Genomic DNA, 16,587 nt, shown 5'->3' with positions numbered 1-16,587 from the left:
CCACCTCCGGGCTCATCGGGTCAGAGGGTCTCGCTCTCAGGTCGGCAGCCGGCTGTGCAGGTGCGGCCTCGGGTGCGTGGACGGGCGTGGGCTCCCAACACGCACCAGCCGCAGCCGGGGACGCGGCTAAAACCCCCTCTTTTCCAGCCTTGACCCACGTCACGGCCGCGGAACCGGCAGCTGCCCAGGGAACCACGCTCCGACCGCAGCGCCCCGCCCCCGCCGGCGGCCGCCATTGTGACGTCACGTGCCGCGCGGTCACGTGGCCTCTCGGGCTCCGCCTCCGTCGCGTCACGTCTTCGCCCCGGCGGCCCCCGCGGTCACGTGGCCGCCCGTCGGCGCGCCCGCCCCCGACCGCGCGGCTCCTCGCGGCCACCGTAGAGGACGTCGGGCGGCCGCCGGGACGGAAGCCGAGAGGCGCTGCCGACCGCGCCTGCGACAGCGTCAGCCCTGCGCGGAGCGCCGGCCCGATGGCGGCGGCGGCGGCGGCGATGGCCGAGCAGGAGGGCGCCCGCAACGGCGCCCGCAACCGCGGCGGCGTCCAGCGCGTGGAGGGCAAGCTGCGCGCCAGCGTGGAGAAGGGCGAGTACTACGAGGCGCACCAGATGTACCGGACCCTCTTCTTCAGGTAGCGCGGTCCCGCCCGGCGCCCCGCCCCCGCCGCCCATTGGCCCGCGCCGCTGCCTGTCGCCGCGGTCGGACGGGCGGCGGGGCGAGGGCCCGGCTCCGGCTCCCCGGCCGCCCCCACCCCGCACCCCGCCCCGCTGCCGGTCCCCACCCCGAGCGCCGTTGGTGCGAAGCCCCCACGCGAGGTCGCACGGCTCTCCGCCCACTCGGAACGCCGCTCTCCGCGGTGTCGGGTCCGGTCCGCCGTGCCTGCCCCCGGCGGCTGTGGCACCTGCGCCGCCCACGTGCGGGGGTGACCCTGGGCCGCGGGAGCGCGTGGGGCGCGGGCTCCGTGCGGGGTGACCCTGGGTGGCGTGGACGAAGCAAACGTGCCGCCTCCCCGCGGCTCAGGGCTCAGCTCCGCGGCTGCCGGGGTCGCGGTGCGTGGGCCGGACCGACACCGCGACTTTATGTGCGTGCGACGCTCCGGAGCGACACGCGTTCGGCGACCCTGGCGGTTTCCGGCGGGAACCAGTGGCGACCCGGGGGCCTTTCTCCGCCTGCCCGTCGCCGGTCGCTGCCGGGCGGGGCCGCCTCCGCCGGGGGGGAGGGGACGGGGGGGCCGGGGTCGCGGGCGCCGGGGGCCCTTTCCGCTCGGCTGTCGTTGGCCGGTGCGTGTTGGAGGGAAGGGCCCGCGGTGCGGAGGGCGGAGCGGACTGCTGTCCCGGGGCCGCCCGGGGCTGTGCGGGGCCCTGCCGGCCGCGCGGACCTGTCCGGTGTTTGCACCCGCGCAGTGGCCGCTGTGGGAGGGACAAGCGTGGCCTCAGGGCGGCGAGGCTCTGGGTCCAGGGTCCATCCCGACGGGCCTGGGGGCTGGGGCAGCAGGCAGGCCCTCCCCGCCCGGCCTCCCCGGGCCTGGCCTCCGCCTCTGCCCCGCGCCTGACCTTGTGCTCGGAGCCTGGCTTCCCCGGGGTCACCGGAGGCGCCGCTGCCCCCCGGGGGTCATGAGAAGTGACCGTCTGCGCCCCTGCCCCCGGGACGCAGCTCAGGCTCAGGCCGCCTTCCCACAGATACACACACGGACGTTACACTTAGTCCTCACATCAGTGCCAGCGGGTGAGTGTCCACATGCGCACCCCCTGGAGCGCACCCCCAAGCACCCCCCCTCAAACACCCCCCGGAGCGATGCCTAGTTGCTCCCCTGCTCCCGGCGCCATGGCCCCTGCACTTGCCCAGGGTTCTACCTGACACTGACTCACCAGCATGACTGCTGTGGATTCACCAGGTTCCTGCCTCGCCCACGCGGGTGGCAACCCCTGTGCAGGTGGACTGCGCTGGCCGCCCCCACCCACCGGGTGAATGACCCCCCGCCGCTCGAGGAGCAGAGAGGGGGTCGGGCAGCCCGGCAGGTGGGCAGCGCGTGGGGCTGTGTCCACAGGAGTGGGCGTGGGCGCGGGCTCCGTCCCAGCGGCTGTCCCCGGGCAGGGCATCTGCTAAGTCACTTACGTGGCTCCCGGGGCAGGAAGGGGCGGTGGCCTGAGGCCTCCTCCCTGGGGCCCTGCGCCTCTCTGGGTTGGCGTGGATGGTTGATGGTGGCCTGTGACCTGTTTTGCCTCTTAAACCAAATGAAGACATTTTTTTAAAGAAAGCCTTAAAATGCACATTCTCTGCTACCCCCTGGGGAACCCGAGCTTTCCCTGCGGAGCAGCTGCGGCCGGCAGCTGTGTTCTGGGGGACCGGAACTCAGGGGGCGCGGCGTCAGCTGAGACTTGATGTGTCTCATTTACACGTTTTGATTTTTCAGAGAGGAAGGGAGAGGGAGAGAGAAACATCAACGCTGAGAGAGAATCATGGATCGGCTGCCTCCCGCACGCCCCCCACTGGGGATCAAGCCTGCAGCCCGGGCCTGTGCCCTTGACCAGAATTAAACCCGGTACCCTTCAGTCCGCCGGCTGACGCTCTATCCACTGAACCAGACTGGCCAGGGCCATAGTGACTTTTAAAATTAAATTTCTTGAGGTAACAGGTGCGCACCATTATCATTTGGCATCGGTGAGCGCCATAGCGAGGTCTCCTTCGCCCAGTTCCCCCCACACCCCTCTCCTGGGGTCTGTCTGTCTGAATGATGTCAGTTAGAATAATCGCTTCAGGTGCATCCATCCATGTTGTCACAAAGGGTAAGACTTCACTCGTTTTATTGCTGAGTAATACTCCATTGTATATATGCATCACAGCTTTTTGTTAATTTCTTTATATTGATTTTAGAGAGATTTGTTGTTCCACTTATTTATGCACTTATTGGTTGACTCTTTATGGGCCTGACCGGGGATTGAACCCCAACATTGCTGTATGGGGACGACGCTCTAACCAGGAGCCGCCGGCCAGGCCAGCCCCCAGCTGCTTCACCAGCTCCCACGACGGGCACGTGGGCAGCTGCCGTGTCTTGGCTGCTGCAGGTCCCGCTGCAGTGGGCACGGCTGCCTGTGTCTTTGAACTGATGCTTCCATATCCTTTGGGTAAACACCCAGAAGAGGGGTTGCGGGTCATGTGGTCGCTCTGCTTTTAATTTTTTTGAGGAAACGCCATGCTTTTTCCACGGCGGCTGCACCAGTTTACATCCCACCAGCGTGGGCAGGCCCGGCCAGGGCTTGTTCTTTCTTGTCTTGGCGGCAGCCTTTCTGACAGGTGGGAGCTGGTACCTGGGGGTTGGTTTGCATTTCCTCATCAGCGGTGTTGGCCGCCCTTCATGTGCTTTTGGCTGGAGCGGCCCTCGACCTGCGTATGTGGGTGCTCTGTCGGACGTGTGGGAGTGAGAGGAGAGCCTCCTGCTGCGTGCTGCTCTCACGACTGTCACTGCTCGTGTATCCCGGCGCCTGCGTCGGGCACATGCAGAGTAAGTGTTGTTCGTCTTGATGGATCGCCCTTTCTCAGGGTGAGATGTCCACCGTTGCCTCTTGTTGCCTTTCTTGAGCTGACATTGATTCTGCCTGATGTAAGCATGGCGGCACCTGCTTCCTTCCGGACACGGCGTGCTGGGTGCCAGCGTCCCCTGCCCCCGAGCCTGTCGTCTCTGGAGCTGGGGTGGGTCTAGTTCTGGGTCCATCGGCTGCTCTGAGCCTGGAGACGGTGAGCCCTCCGTTCACCTCCGGGACCAGTGCTGGCTGTGACTGACCTCCTCCTCTGGCAGCTCTGCCCACGTTCCTTCCCGGGCCCTGCCGCCGGGTGGGGCGTGGTGGTTCTGACGTTATTCCCTGTTCTCTCTGCTCCGTGTTTCATGCCGCGGCTCTGGCTGTTGGTCTCCGATAAAGCCGCCTTGTTCGGTCGGTAGCTCCTTATCTCCATCTGCCCGGCAGGTTTGTGCGTCCCCTCCTCCCTTGCTAGGTATTTCTGTCACATTCTCTGCTGTTCTCCGTGACTAAGTGGAAGCAGCTGTCGTTTTTTAAACTGTAAGAGGACATTTATGGGGTGAATCATAGCGGTAGAAAAAGTAATTCCTAAAAGAAATGGGCTTAGGGACCAAGTTACAGAGGCCAAGGAAGGGCCCTGGAGCCGGGAGCCGGGACGCCGATGCGAAGGGGCCTGGGGCGGGCGGGGAGGCCGGGCGGCTCGGAGGGAGCGCCAGCTGTGGTCGTTTTAACGCCCTTTTCCCTTTCACTTTTATGCTGATTAAGTGCTCAGCACCCTGTTCTGTCTGTCACCTTCGGCTTCTGCGTCTGAGGATGCGTCTGGAGGTGGTCCGGCTGGTGCTTCTCTCTGTGCTGAGTGCACCCTCCGCTCCCTCCCGGCTGCTCTCGGCCAGAAACCTGGGACCTAGGGTTTCCTCTGGGGACTGTCTCCCCCGCGTTTTGAGACCTCGGTTTTGTCACTAACTTTTGACAGTTTTTACAATGTGTCTTGTTACTTCCTGCCTTGAATCTCCTGGGAGCCACCCCCCCATACCCACTGTCCCAGGTTGCCCTTCCCTTCCGGATGGAGTGGAGAGCTCCCTCTCCCATGGAGTCTTGTCTGTCTGTCTGTCCCGTCGCCCTGGGCGGCCTTCTCGTTGGGGACCTCCGTCCAGAGTGTCTGTCTGTCACTGAACTGCCCGCGTGTCCGTGTCTTGTTGCTTCGTGGTGGCTGCTGTGGATTCTCTGTGTGACTTTGAACTTGGTATCTGGAGACTCGTCGTTTCCTGTGTTGCCTGTCGCGTTGTCCGTGGTGTTTCGTGGTTGTACTTCTCGCTGGTGGCAGGTGGCGAGCACCTGTCTCAGTGATGGCGAACCTATGACACACGAACTCATTTTTTTGGTTGATTTTTCTTTGTTAAATGGCATTTAAATATATAAAATAAATATCAAAAATATAAGTCTTTGTCTTACTGTGGTTGCAAATACCAGAAAAGTTCTATATGTGACACGGCACCAGAGTTAAGTTGGGGTTTTTCAAAATGCTGACACGCTGAGCTCAAAGGTTCGCCATCACTGCCCTGGCTCCCGGGAGGCACTGCTGGGTTTATTCAGCCGGTGGGCGGTCACAGGCAGTTCTGTTTGCCAGTAGATGGCGCTGTACACAAGGTGTGGTGGTGCCGGGGCGCCTGCACCTCGGGGCAGGGTGGGGGTCCCTGTGCTCAGGGAGCCGCTGCCTGGGGGAGGGTTTGAAGCCTGCTGCGTGGCTCCCGTCCTCCCCACCCCACCCCACCCCTCCCCTCCCCACCCCACCCCACCCGGAAAGCTGGCTCCACTGCCCAGGAACGGCCTCCCTGCCTTCGGGGGCTTGTTTCTCGCTGGAGTGGATCCTGAGATGGAAGGGCCCAGCGTGTGTCATGAGGAACCGAGGCAGGCTGGTGTGCTGGCCCTGGGGTCCATGAGGTGGAGCTGTGGGTGCTGTCTGGAGGGTGCTGTGTGTGTGTGTGTGCATACGTGTGTGTGTGTGTGCGTGTGTGTGTGTACATGTGTGTGCGTGTGTGTGTGTGACGGGCACACCTCTGTCAGCAGTGCTGAGGCGGAAACGGGCCGTCCGTGTACGTGTGTGTGTACGTGTGTGTGTGCGTGTGCGCGTGTGATGAGCACGCCTCTGTCAGCAGTGCTGAGGCGGAAACGGGCCGTCCGTGTATGTGTGTGTGTGTACGTGTGTGTGTGCGTGTGTGACGAGCACACCTCTGTCAGCAGTGCTGAGGCAGAAACGGGCCATCCGTGTACGTGTGTGTGTGTGCGCGCGTGTGACGAGCATGCCTCTGTCAGCAGTGCTGAGGCGGAAACGGGCCGTCCGTGTACGTGTGTGTGTGTGTGTGTGTGCGTGTGTGACGAGCACACCTCTGTCAGCAGTGCTGAGGCGGAAACGGGCCGTCCGTGTACGTGTGTGTGTGTGTGCGCGTGTGTGACGAGCACACCTCTGTCAGCAGTGCTGAGGCGGAAACGGGCCGTCCGTGTACATGTGTGTGTACGTGTGTGTGTACGTGCGTGTGTGCGTGTGCGCGTGTGACGAGCACACCTCTGTCAGCAGTGCTGAGGCGGAAACGGGCCGTCCGTGTATGTGTGTGTGTGTGTGTGTGTGTGTGCGTGTGTGTGTGCGTGTGTGTGTGACGGGCACACCTCTGTCAGCAGTGCTGAGGCGGAAACGGGCCGTCCGTGTACGTGTGTGTGTACGTGTGTGTACATGTGTGTACATGTGCGTGTGTGTGTGGCGGGCACACCTCTGTCAGCAGTGCTGAGGCAGAAACGGGCCGTCCGTGTACGTGTGTGTGTACGTGTGTGTGTGTGTGTGTGTGCGTGTGTGTGTGCGTGTGTGTGTGACGGGCACACCTCTGTCAGCAGTGCTGAGGCGGAAACGGGCCGTCCGTGTACGTGTGTGTGTACGTGTGTGTGTACATGTGTGTACATGTGCGTGTGTGTGTGACGGGCACACCTCTGTCAGCAGTGCTGAGGCAGAAACGGGCCGTCCGTGTACGTGTGTGTGTACGTGTGTGTGTACATGTGTGTACATGTGCGTGTGCGTGTGTGACGGGCACACCTCTGTCAGCAGTGCTGAGGCAGAAACAGGCCGAACCGCGGGCCTGCTGCTGGCGGGACGGGTGTGCTCTGGGCTCTGCTTGTGGGCCTTGTTGGAGGGCAGACCTTCTCTGTGGTGACGGGACAGCCCGCCATCGCTCCGCCTGGTGGAAGGGAAGCCGTGGGGTGTGTGCCCGCAGGCGGGTTCCTGGCTGTGCTCCCCCTGTGGTCACTGAGGCCCCCGGACAGCCAGGTGCCCCGGGCGCCGCCCACACAGCTCCGTGCCGACCTGCCCCCTCGCTCCTCAGGCTGTTCTCCTGCCCTGGACACTGTTGGTGCGGACGGACCTGTCCCGTCCAGCCGTCTGCTCCAGGCCCTGCCAGGCTCTGGCGGCACTGCCCCTCCCCCGCCAGCCCAGGTCCTGTCCTTGGTGACCATGCGCGCGGAGTGGGGCGCCCGCACAGGACCAGGGGTGGCGGTGCCTCCCGTGGGAAGGGAGGGCACGCTGAGAACACCGGCGCAGCCACGGCGGGCATCGTCCCTCGTCCTGTGTGCCGTCCTGGCCTTTGGTTCTGCCCTAAGAGGTGAGGGGGTGTCACCCACCTTTTGCTGGTCCCTTCTGACAACCCTGGGCCTGAGTCCCTGCTGATGGCCCAGGCACGAGGCCGCAGGGCGCCCGGTCTGCTGTCCGAGGCCCCGTCGCTGACCGCAGGGGCTCCGTGCAGCCGGGCAGGGCAGAGCGCCACAGGAAACCGCACGCAGCCTGAGCCCGCTCTGTGGGAGGGCCCTGCCCGCCTCATCAGCTCCCCCCGTGGGCTGCTGGGGCCCTGACTGGCTCTGCTCCGCTGCAGGTACATGTCGCAGAGCAAGCACGCCGAGGCCCGCGAGCTCATGTGCTCCGGGGCGCTGCTCTTCTTCAGCCACGGCCAGGTGAGCAGGGGCCGCAGGGCCTCCTCCGCGGGCGGGGCGGGCGGGGTCTGTGGGCCGGGGCCTCGCGCCCAGGCTGCCGCCTGTCATCTGGGCTGCGAGACTGTGTCTTCCCAACACAGAGCTCGCTCTCAAACCACGTGATTCTTGTCTGTTTCCATGTTTTGTAGCAAAACAGTGCTGCGGACCTGTCCATGCTGGTCTTGGAGTCGCTGGAGAAGGCGGAGGTGGAGGTGGCCGATGAGCTGTTGGGTGAGGCTTTCTCATGGCGCTCGAGGCTCCTTTCCTGTGTGTTTCAGGGCTGGCGTCTCCCGTCGCAACCCCTGCACACGCACCCACACACGGAGGCCACTGCGCCACCCCAGGGGTTCCTGCCGCAGCCTCTGCCCCCAGCTGTGCCCCCCCCGGGCGGGCTCCTCTGGGCACGGCAGTGTGCTGGGGGCGGGGGGGGGGGGTCCAGCAGGACATGCCAGGGGCTGCCAGCTGCCTGGGAAGTGGTCGTGTGTTTTCTGATGACCCCGGGGGCACTGTAGGAGCTGAGTCAGGGTGCCCTCCCCTGAACAGGGGTCTCTCCCTCCCGTTTTCAGAAAATCTGGCTAAACTGTTTAGTCTGATGGACCCGAACTCCCCGGAGCGCGTGGCCTTCGTGTCCAGGGCCCTGAAGTGGTCCAGCGGCGGCTCCGGGCGGCTGGGCCACCCCCGGCTGCACCAGCTGCTGGCCCTCACCCTGTGGAGAGGTAGGTCTGGTGCACGTGGGCTGGGAGGGCAGGGCAGGGGCCCCTGCGCGCCCGCGGCTTCTGCTTGTCTGTCGTCGTGAGCTCCCGTCTTGACCAACGAGGACCGGGGTTCCCTGTCGCTGAGCTAAGGCCGAACCGCACAGGCCACCACCCCTTGGTCACCATCTAGCTGAGGGGCAGCCCTGAGGCGTGAGGCTGGGGTGGCCTGGGAGGTGGGCACTGGGCCTGGCCCTTCCTCCCCTGCCAGGTCCCTGTCGACCCTCCCCCCACGGGCTCCTGTCGGGGACACGCTCCCACCCGCACGGGCTGTTCTCCTCGCACCGCCCGCCTTCTGCTCAGTGCCCAGTGCGCGTCCTGGCTCCGGTCTGCTTGGGCGCCGGGAGAGGCAGGCGGGAAGCACCCGCCTGAGTGCGGCTCCTCACGGGGGTCAGAGGGCTGCGCCCCAGCTTGTGAGCCTGTGCAGTTGGTGCACCCGCCTCACTCAGCGAGTTTTTGGGGCCCCCACCCCTCGTGCCCTGCCTGTACCTGGGGACGCATGCACTCCTGCCCTCAGGGATGCCCGGAGTGGGTGCGGAGGGGCCCAGCCTGTGTGTGTGAAGCCAGGAACTCAGGTGCAGTCCGGAGGGGCGGGTGCGCGTGCGCCTTGGAGGCCCGGGAACCAGCCCTGCTGGCGTGTGTGGGACGACAACTGCAGCTGGAAAGGAACGGGCAGAGAAGCAGCCACGGACCCTGTGGGCTAGGACGGCCAGCAGGCTCCCTCCTCATGGCCTCACGCGCCCTGTGGACGCCTCCTTCTCCAGACTCAGCCTTTGCCCAGCGCTCGTGGCCAGTCCCTCCTGTCCAAGGCCTCGGCCTGACGTCCCTGTCCCACGGGTCCTGTCTGGGTGCTCGGTCCTCGCTCACAGCCTGTCTGTCTGCACCCGCAAGCCTCTGCCCGGAGCCCTCGCCCGTCCTGCCAGCCCCTCCCGGGCGGGCCCAGCTCCGCCTTGTCCTCAGGGGAGTGGGCTGTCTGCAGGGCCAGGTGGAGTCACCCAGTCAGACCTGTGTTGCCAGCAGCATTTATTTGGCACCATCTCTGCCTATGTCTGTGGGCCCCCCGAGGCGATGCCAGGCCGCCGGCCGCCCCGCCTCTGTGGCGGCGAAGTAGTGTGCACGGTGCAGACTCAGCCCTGGGCTGAGAGCTACGGGCACGTGTGTGTAGTCGTCACGGCTTGAAACCAGGACACAGGCCTCGTATGTCCTGCTCAGACCACGGGGAGACAGGCACAGAGTCCAGCAGTGCCCCTCCCTCAGTCCCCACAGCTGCCGGAGGCTGGGCTGAGGGCCGCCTGCAGAGCCTGGGCTGGCAGACCATGTGGCCATCGCTGCACAGGGTCCGTCCCAGGCCTGGGGCTCAGGGACTTCCTGATTCTGCCCCAGTGGATGCTCTGAACCCCCTCCAGCCTGTGCGCCTCCAGTGACAGCCTCTCCCTTTGCAGAGCAGAACTACTGCGAGTCTCGGTACCACTTCCTGCACTCGGCCGACGGGGAGGGCTGCGCCAACATGCTGGTGGAGTACTCCACGTCCCGTGGCTTCCGCAGCGAGGTGGACATGTTCGTGGCCCAGGCCGTCCTGCAGTAGGTGTCCGCACGCTGTCAGCCCCGCTCCGCGGGCTCTGGGGTCACGTGGCATCCCCGCGGGGCCGCACAGACCGCGCCCTCCCAGCTCTCAGGAGCCGCCACAGGCTGGGGCTTCTGTAACATTTCAGTTGAGCATGAGAGAAGCAGGTCTTGTATTTTATATGAACACCAGACGTCCTGCGCACAAAGTCGCGCGACCCCACCCACCCACCAGCACCTGGCCACGCTCACAGCCCCACCCACCTGCGCGGGTCTTTGGTTGTTATGGCGTTAGGGCCACGGGGTTTTTATAATATAGAAGATTCTTATGTTACCATTGGTTTTTTTGTTTTGCTTTTTGTCTTGTCCCCTCCCCCATTGTCTCATGCTTTTGATTTTTTTGGTGTCAGGCAGCTGTTTTTTGCAGGACCTGTGATTAGCAGATTGTAAGTCGCGTCTTGTGATGTGAACCTGCTTTCAGAGGCTTTTTCAGAGGCTGTGCTGGCCTCTCCAGATGTTTCGGCATCGAAGCATTTTCCTCTGAGGACACTGCAGCTTTCGCTCCCGGGGCCCGGGGTCTCGGTCCGCAGGCCCTCTCTCCCTGTTTTCTTTCCCTCAGTTTGTCTTGAAAGTGTGGGAACTCACCGCGGGGAAGAGAGGTGCCGGGGTCCCGCTCGGCCACGTGGGGCAGGGCCGCCCGCTCCAGGCGCTCTGCCTTTTCCCTTCCTGGCGGGAACATTTCCCGTGGGGGACACGTCATTCTCCCATAAGCGCCTGCGGTGGCCAGGCGCTGGGGCGGGGGTGCTGTGTGATTGAAGGTCCTGCTGCACGTCAGGCCCCCATTCCCAACCGGCAGGGGGAGGTTTCTCCATCCCGCTCACTGCCTGGCTCGTGGCTTCTGCACAGGCACCTCTGGACTGGGCGTGGCTCTGCGTAGAGCAGCGGTTCTCAACCTGTGGGTCGCCACCCCTTTGGGGGTCGAACGACCCTTTCACAGGGTCGCCTAAGACCATCGGAAAACACGATATGATTACATATTGTTTTTGTGATGAATCACTATGCTTTAATTGTGTTCAATTTGTAACAATGAAATTGGGGGTCACCACCACATGAGGAAGGGTACTAAAGGGTCGCGGCGTTAGGAAGGTTGAGAACCACTGGCGTAGAGGGTCTTGAGCCCCTTCTCATGGAGCCCCCTTTGTGCCTTAAAAAACGGGACCCCACCCCATGCACCTCGGGCCGCCCACCCGCAGCGGAGAGGTCCTCCCTGGGCCCTCGGACCATTGTCCCCAGGGGCCGACAGGTGTTCGGACAAACTCACCCCACCCTGTCGCCTCCCACACGCCTTACTCCCTTCAGCTGTGAAGCCTGAAAGCCCAGGCTTGCTCACGGCGGCTGCTGAGCACAGGGCTCAGCAGGCTCAGGGGTGTGAGTCCTCTGTCGCCCGTGGGGGCCGCGGCCTGGGAGAGGCCCATAGCCCACCCGTGGGCGACAGGCCTGTTCCGTGACGGGATGTGCTCGTTCGTTCCAGGTTCCTCTGTTTAAAAAACAAAAGCAGTGCATCCGTGGTGTTCACGACGTACACCCAGAAGCACCCGTCCATCGAGGACGGCCCTCCGTTCGTGCAGCCGCTGCTCAACTTCATCTGGTTCCTGCTGTTGGCCCTGGATGGGTGAGTGAGGGAGTGTGCACAGATGTGGGAGCATGTGTGTGTGAGGGTGTGAGTGCATAGATGTGTGAGGGTGTGTGGGAGCATGTGTGTGTGAGGGTGTGAGTGCATAGATGTGTGAGGGTGTGTGGGAGCATGTGTGTGTGAGGGTGTGAGTGCACAGATGTGTGAGGGTGTGAGTGCATAGATGTGTGAGGGTGTGTGGGAGCATGTGTGTGTGAGGGTGTGAGTGCACAGATGTGTGAGCGTGTGCAGGGGTGTGGGGGTGTGTGTGAGGGTGTGGTTGTGCACAGATGTGTGAGCGTGTGCAGGGGTATGGGTGTGCGAGGGTGTGAGTGGGAGGGCGTGGGTGTGTGAGTGAGTCGGGGAGTGGGTGTGGGGCTGTGAGTGTGTAGGCGTCTGCGTGGGGGAGGGAGGGGTGCCTTTCGGCCCCCCTGGTGTCTGACACAGCTGTGGCCCTGCCGTCCGGTTTCAGAGGCAAACTGACCGTGTTCACGGTGCTGTGTGAGCAGTACCAGCCGTCGCTCCGGCGGGACCCCATGTACAACGAGGTGAGGCCCCGGGCGGCGGGATCGGCGGAGGGGCCTCCCCTGGAGGGCGGAGGGCGGAGGGCGCCGGGGCCACGGGGTCCCTCATGCGTCTTTGCTCCGTCAGTACCTCGACAGGATAGGACAGCTCTTCTTCGGGGTGCCGCCCAAGCAGACGTCTTCCTACGGGGGCCTGCTCGGTAAGGGGGCGGGGGGCGGGGCCTCGGGGGCGGGGGGCGGGGCCCTGGCCGGGGGGGGGGGGGGGGGCGCAGCTGCCTCCCTGTCTGCCTTCCGGTCCCGGTCCCGCCCCCGCCCCGCCCCCCGCGGCTGGCCCGCTGCCCCCTGACCCACCGCGGAAGGAGGCCCCGGGAAGGAGGCCCGGGGAGGAGCCGGGTTTCTGGCTGTTTATTTGGTGAAGGACACGGAGCGCAGCCGCCATGCTCACCGCCTCTGCCGTTGGTTCGGGGCGTGAGGACATGCGCGCTGCACCCGCCCCGGGCCCCGCCCCCCCGCCTGCTCCTGTCCCCGCCCCCTCCGCCCGCCCCGGGCCCCGCCCCTCCGCCTGCTCCTGGCCCCGCCCCCTCCGCCCGCCCCGGGCCCCGCCCCCTCCGCCTGCTCCCGGCCCCGCGCTTGTCCTGTCCGCTCGCAGGGCCCGGGGGGTGCAGGCGGCGGGCTTCCTTTCAGGCTAATCGTCGTGTGTCCCATGCGCGTGTCTCCCTCGCGGGACACGGGCCGGCTCCGCCCTTGGCCCCGTGACGTGGGTGCGCACGTGTCTGAGGCCCCCCGTGCGGGTGCAGGGAGCCTCGCCGGCGCCCACAGGCTGGACGCGTCCCCGCAGCGAGCAGGGCGGGAGCGGGGTGTGAGGGCCTCTGTGCCGTCGCCCTGCGTGTCCCCGGTGGTGCGGACGGTCAGCACCTTTCCCGGGCCCTTGGCCGTCGTGTCTGCGTCCGTTCAGCCCTGTGACCTTCCTGCATCGGGAGTGTCGCCGGGGGCGCGGAAGGTGGGGGGGTCAGGGCCTCTGATGGGGCGCTTGCTTCCAGGGAACCTTCTGAGCAGCCTCATGGGCTCCTCGGAGCAGGAGGGCGAGGACAGCCAGGACGACAGCAGCCCCATCGAGCTCGACTGACGCCCCGACCTGCACCAAGAGGCGCCCCGCCTGCGGCGGGTTCCCAGGGCCTGGCCGGCTCCCAGGCCGCGGTGGTCCGTCGGCCGCCGGTGTGCCCTGGCGGAGGGCACGGGCTGCGTGGCGCGGCCTCCGATTGACCCACAATAAAGCACAGGCTTGCGTGCCACCGCCTCTCCGTCTTTGTTTCGGGTTTGCTTTGGGTGCCGAGGGCCGACACAGGCACCGGGTCGGGGGCTGCCACGGCCGCCCCGCGTGGTCGCCTGTGCCAAATCCCGGAGCCGTGCCCGCTCGGGGGCATCGCAGACGGCGGAGCTGCCGGCCGCCGCCTCGAGACGCGATATTTATTTCCTGGTGACGATTCCTTCCCCCGGCGGCCTAGGTCCTACCCAAGGGCCCCGGCCCTCTCGGCTCTACAGATGTTCCCGGGGTGACAGCGGGACACACTTTATTTTTCCACAATTAAAGTCAGAGTTGTAGATTATTCCTCGGTGATCATGCATGAAGGAGCGGACTAGACCACTCTTTGCTGTAAAAATGGAATAAAAGGGAGGTTTGTGTTCATCGTTGAATTTAAATAAATTCTTTCTACTGGGCTTTGCCGTTCTCGTCCTTTCTGGGGAGCTGGGGCGGGTGCTGTGAGCCCCAGGCGGGCGGGTGCTGTGAGCCCCAGGCGGGCGGGTGCTGTGAGCCCCAGGCGGGCGGGGTGCTGTGACCCGTGTGGGAGTCTCCTTTAAGTTTGGAGAAACCAAACCTGCCAACAGATGAAGGTCACAGCTCCTGTGAGTGGCTGGGGGGTGGTTGGCGCTGACTGGGGCCCTGAGGCTGGAGCCCCCTACCAGCTGCCCAAGGGTTCTCTAGGGAGTGTTGGGGGGCCATGGGGAAGGTGGGGTGGTCAGAACCCACGACGACTCCCCCTGGTCCCGCCAGGTTTGGGGACACTCAGAGCAGAATGCACATCTGTGCGACTGTGCGCAGGGCTGATGCTGGACAAACAGAGCCAGCTGGGCAGCCGCGCTCAACAGGCCACCCATGGGGTCTGCTCTCTCCCTCCTGGGTCCCAGGACACCCCCCCCCCCCCCGAGCCCCATGCTCACAGCTGTCTGTCCTGACCACGTGGCCTGGGGCCTGCAGCGTCCCCAGGGCCAGGGAAGGCGGCTGGGAAGGGTGCACTTTCAGGGAACATGTTCTGGGCTGCACGTGCCCTGTGTGTCCTCCACCAGGGCCCAGCGGGCGGCTCCCGGTCACTGCAGGGGCTGAGACCAGGAGGCTGTTCACACGGGGCCTGCACTTGACCCCTCTGCCCACAGCCCTCAACCAAGGGCCCCGCCCACCAGCCCTGTGTGGGCAGGTCTCCCACCGTCCCCCAGGCCTAACGCTGTCCTCCGATTACTTGTTGCATGTTAGGTTGTTGGTCTCTGGGGCATGCACACGCACACGCACACGCACACGCAGAAGCTCACAGAAACTTGCACCTCGGTTCAGGGAGGGTCTAGGTCGGTTGGAGGGGTGGGTTGCAGCCGGCCCCGCCTGGTGGGGTCTCAGGGTCTCCCTTGGACCGGATGACCCTGCCGCGGGCTGCAGTCCTGGCTGCGAGTGAGGCCTGGTTCTAAGGAAGGGCCCACCGACTGCCCCTCAGGGATGGGCACCTCAGGGGCAGGAAGTGTTCGCGCCCCCTCCCCGGCCATCCCGAGCACCCTGCCCTGGCTGAGCTGAACAGCGACAGGCCAATGAGGGGGCCCCTCTGCGGCACCCCAATCTAGGTTTACAGCTGGTCTGAGCCGACCAGCAGGAGTGGGCTCAGGGAAGGAGGGAGGGCAGCCCCTGGTGCCCCCACCTACACCTGGCTGACTCAGGCACCGGTCCTGGGCATGCCCCCCTTCCCTGCTTGTGGGCAGGTCCTCCTGGGGCCCAGAGCCCCCACACCAGCCTCCAACACGCGGATCAAGCCACAGCACAGCCCACTTTATTCCAGGCTGTGACTGGGGCGGGGCTGGAGGGAAGCAGACACCCCGCTTTGAGGAGCTCCCCCTGGCCCCAGGCTCCCCTGGGGGTCATGGTTTGGGCAGGACGAGGGGCTGGGGGTGGAGGCAGCCAAGATACCTGGCAGGTGACCCTCCACCTCAACCAGGCACTGGCGCCTCCTGGGGAAGCGGGCCCCCAAGCCACCCCCTCGTCCCGAACCTGTTCTCACAGACAGGGTCCAAGGCGTGGAGCAGGGCACCTGGGACGTCTCGGGCTGTAACGCGGACAGCAGCGCGCTGGGGCCTGGGGGTGAGCTGAGCTCAGGCCTCCTTCCTCCAAGGGGTCAGACAGCAAGGTCAGGCCTGGGACTGGGGTCACTGGGCAGTGCTGAGTCCTGAACTGGGCCTGTGAGGTGCCCCTGGGGGCTCGGTGCAGGCAGCCTGGGCTGGGCACTAGATGGGGGCCTCTGACCCCAGGACCCACGGCTTGAGGGCCAGGTCTGTGTCCCCCCTCCAGTCCCCGGACCCCACGACTAACACACACCAGAGGCTCAATAAATACTTGTTGAGGGGGTGGGGGGAGGGGAGGGGCGGTGGGCAGTACAGGGGGCCTGCAGGCCACCCGCTGCCCCACAGTCCAGCCTCCGTGGTCGGGGTGGGTCCTCAGGCGGGTGGGTGGCAGGGGAGGAAGGGTGGTCAGTGGGCCGGGGCGGGGAGGGAGGGACAGCAGCATGATGGGGTCAGAGGTCAGACAGGTTGGCCCACGATGAGGTTTTGGAGAAGCAGGTCCTGGTGGTGACGGCTCAGGGCCCCGCGGAGCCCAGACGGCCCCCGGGACGGAGCCTGGGCTGTCCCCAGGCTGGTGGCGGCTTCCTCGGTCCGCAGCCCACGGCCAGGCCAGGTGAGTCCAGTCCTCGGCCCGGGACCAGCCCTCAGGGCTTGTGTTTGAAGTGAGCTTCCACTGGAAAAGGGGCAGGCGCTGGGCTTGGGCGCGGCCATGCCGGTGGCCCGCTGCCCCCCGCCAGCCCTGCCCAGCCCTCACCTGCGTACTCCTGGGGCAGCATGGGCCTGTCCACCACCTTCCGGAAGGCCTCCACCCACGCCCGCCGCTCCGGCTCGGACTCGCAGGCCAGCAGGAACCTGCGCTCCGGCGTGACGATGGTGATGCCGTGGGGCCAGTGGTGGCCCTGGGCGGACGGCGGGAGCCCGTCCAGCACCGTGTAGCCGCTCTCCCTGCTGCCGATGAAGACTTCCCCCCGGGCGAAGGCGTCCTGCGGGTGGGGACAGGCTGACCGGCAGCCCCTCAGGCCACCACCCGTGGGCGTGGGGCCACGAGGGCAGTTTTCGGGGCACCTCCCTGCCCAAACCCAGCTTCACGCAGGGCTGGTGGGGCCACGGCCGGGACCCCCAACCTTCCCTCCCCCGCAGCAGAGCTGCCCCGCGTGGGTGCCCGGTCTCGGGTGCGGGAG

The 16,587-nt window shown here is 65.6% G+C and overlaps 2 protein-coding genes across 5 annotated transcripts in view; one reads left to right on the top strand and one right to left on the bottom strand.

Moving 5' to 3' along the window:
* Positions 1-397: 397 nt before the first annotated feature.
* On the top strand, positions 398-13,750 carry GET4 (guided entry of tail-anchored proteins factor 4). Of its 2 annotated transcripts, none has more exons than XM_081091738.1 (9): positions 398-628; positions 7,424-7,502; positions 7,670-7,751; positions 8,087-8,236; positions 9,715-9,853; positions 11,367-11,507; positions 11,980-12,055; positions 12,159-12,231; positions 13,072-13,750. In XM_081091738.1, the coding sequence occupies exons 1-9, from the start codon at positions 471-473 to the stop codon at positions 13,155-13,157; spliced, it is 984 nt and encodes a 327-aa protein (XP_080947864.1). In that variant the 5' UTR covers positions 398-470; the 3' UTR covers positions 13,158-13,750. The 2 variants fall into 2 exon arrangements, with proteins under 2 accessions (XP_080947864.1, XP_080947865.1); XM_081091739.1 differs by lacking the exon at positions 398-628 and adding an exon at positions 4,927-7,156.
* A 1,918-nt stretch (positions 13,751-15,668) lies between these two features.
* Positions 15,669-16,587, bottom strand: part of ADAP1 (ArfGAP with dual PH domains 1) — a 48,535-nt gene continuing 47,616 nt past the window's right edge. For all 3 annotated transcript variants that reach the window (XM_081091737.1, XM_081091735.1, XM_081091736.1), the window contains exons 10-11: positions 16,161-16,389; positions 15,669-16,079 (exon numbers count right to left, since the gene is read on the bottom strand). In XM_081091737.1, the coding sequence (XP_080947863.1) occupies positions 16,051-16,079; positions 16,161-16,389 (258 nt within the window). In that variant the 3' untranslated portion in view covers positions 15,669-16,050. The remainder of the gene's footprint in view (positions 16,080-16,160; positions 16,390-16,587) is intronic.

The sequence above is a fragment of the Myotis nattereri genome, assembly GCF_964212035.1.
Source record: "Myotis nattereri genome assembly, chromosome: 5".
Taxonomy (NCBI): domain Eukaryota; kingdom Metazoa; phylum Chordata; class Mammalia; order Chiroptera; family Vespertilionidae; genus Myotis; species Myotis nattereri.
This window is presented reverse-complemented; position numbering and strand designations above follow the sequence as displayed.

Coding starts and splice junctions, on each gene's coding strand:
- GET4 (XM_081091739.1), top strand. CDS start 6,453: ATGTGTGTACATGTGCGTGTGTGTGTGACGGGCACACCTCTGTCAGCA. Junction 7,752..8,086: donor GGTGGCCGATGAGCTGTTGG/GTGAGGCTTTCT, acceptor TCCCGTTTTCAG/AAAATCTGGCTAAACTGTTT. Junction 11,508..11,979: donor CTGCTGTTGGCCCTGGATGG/GTGAGTGAGGGA, acceptor GTCCGGTTTCAG/AGGCAAACTGACCGTGTTCA.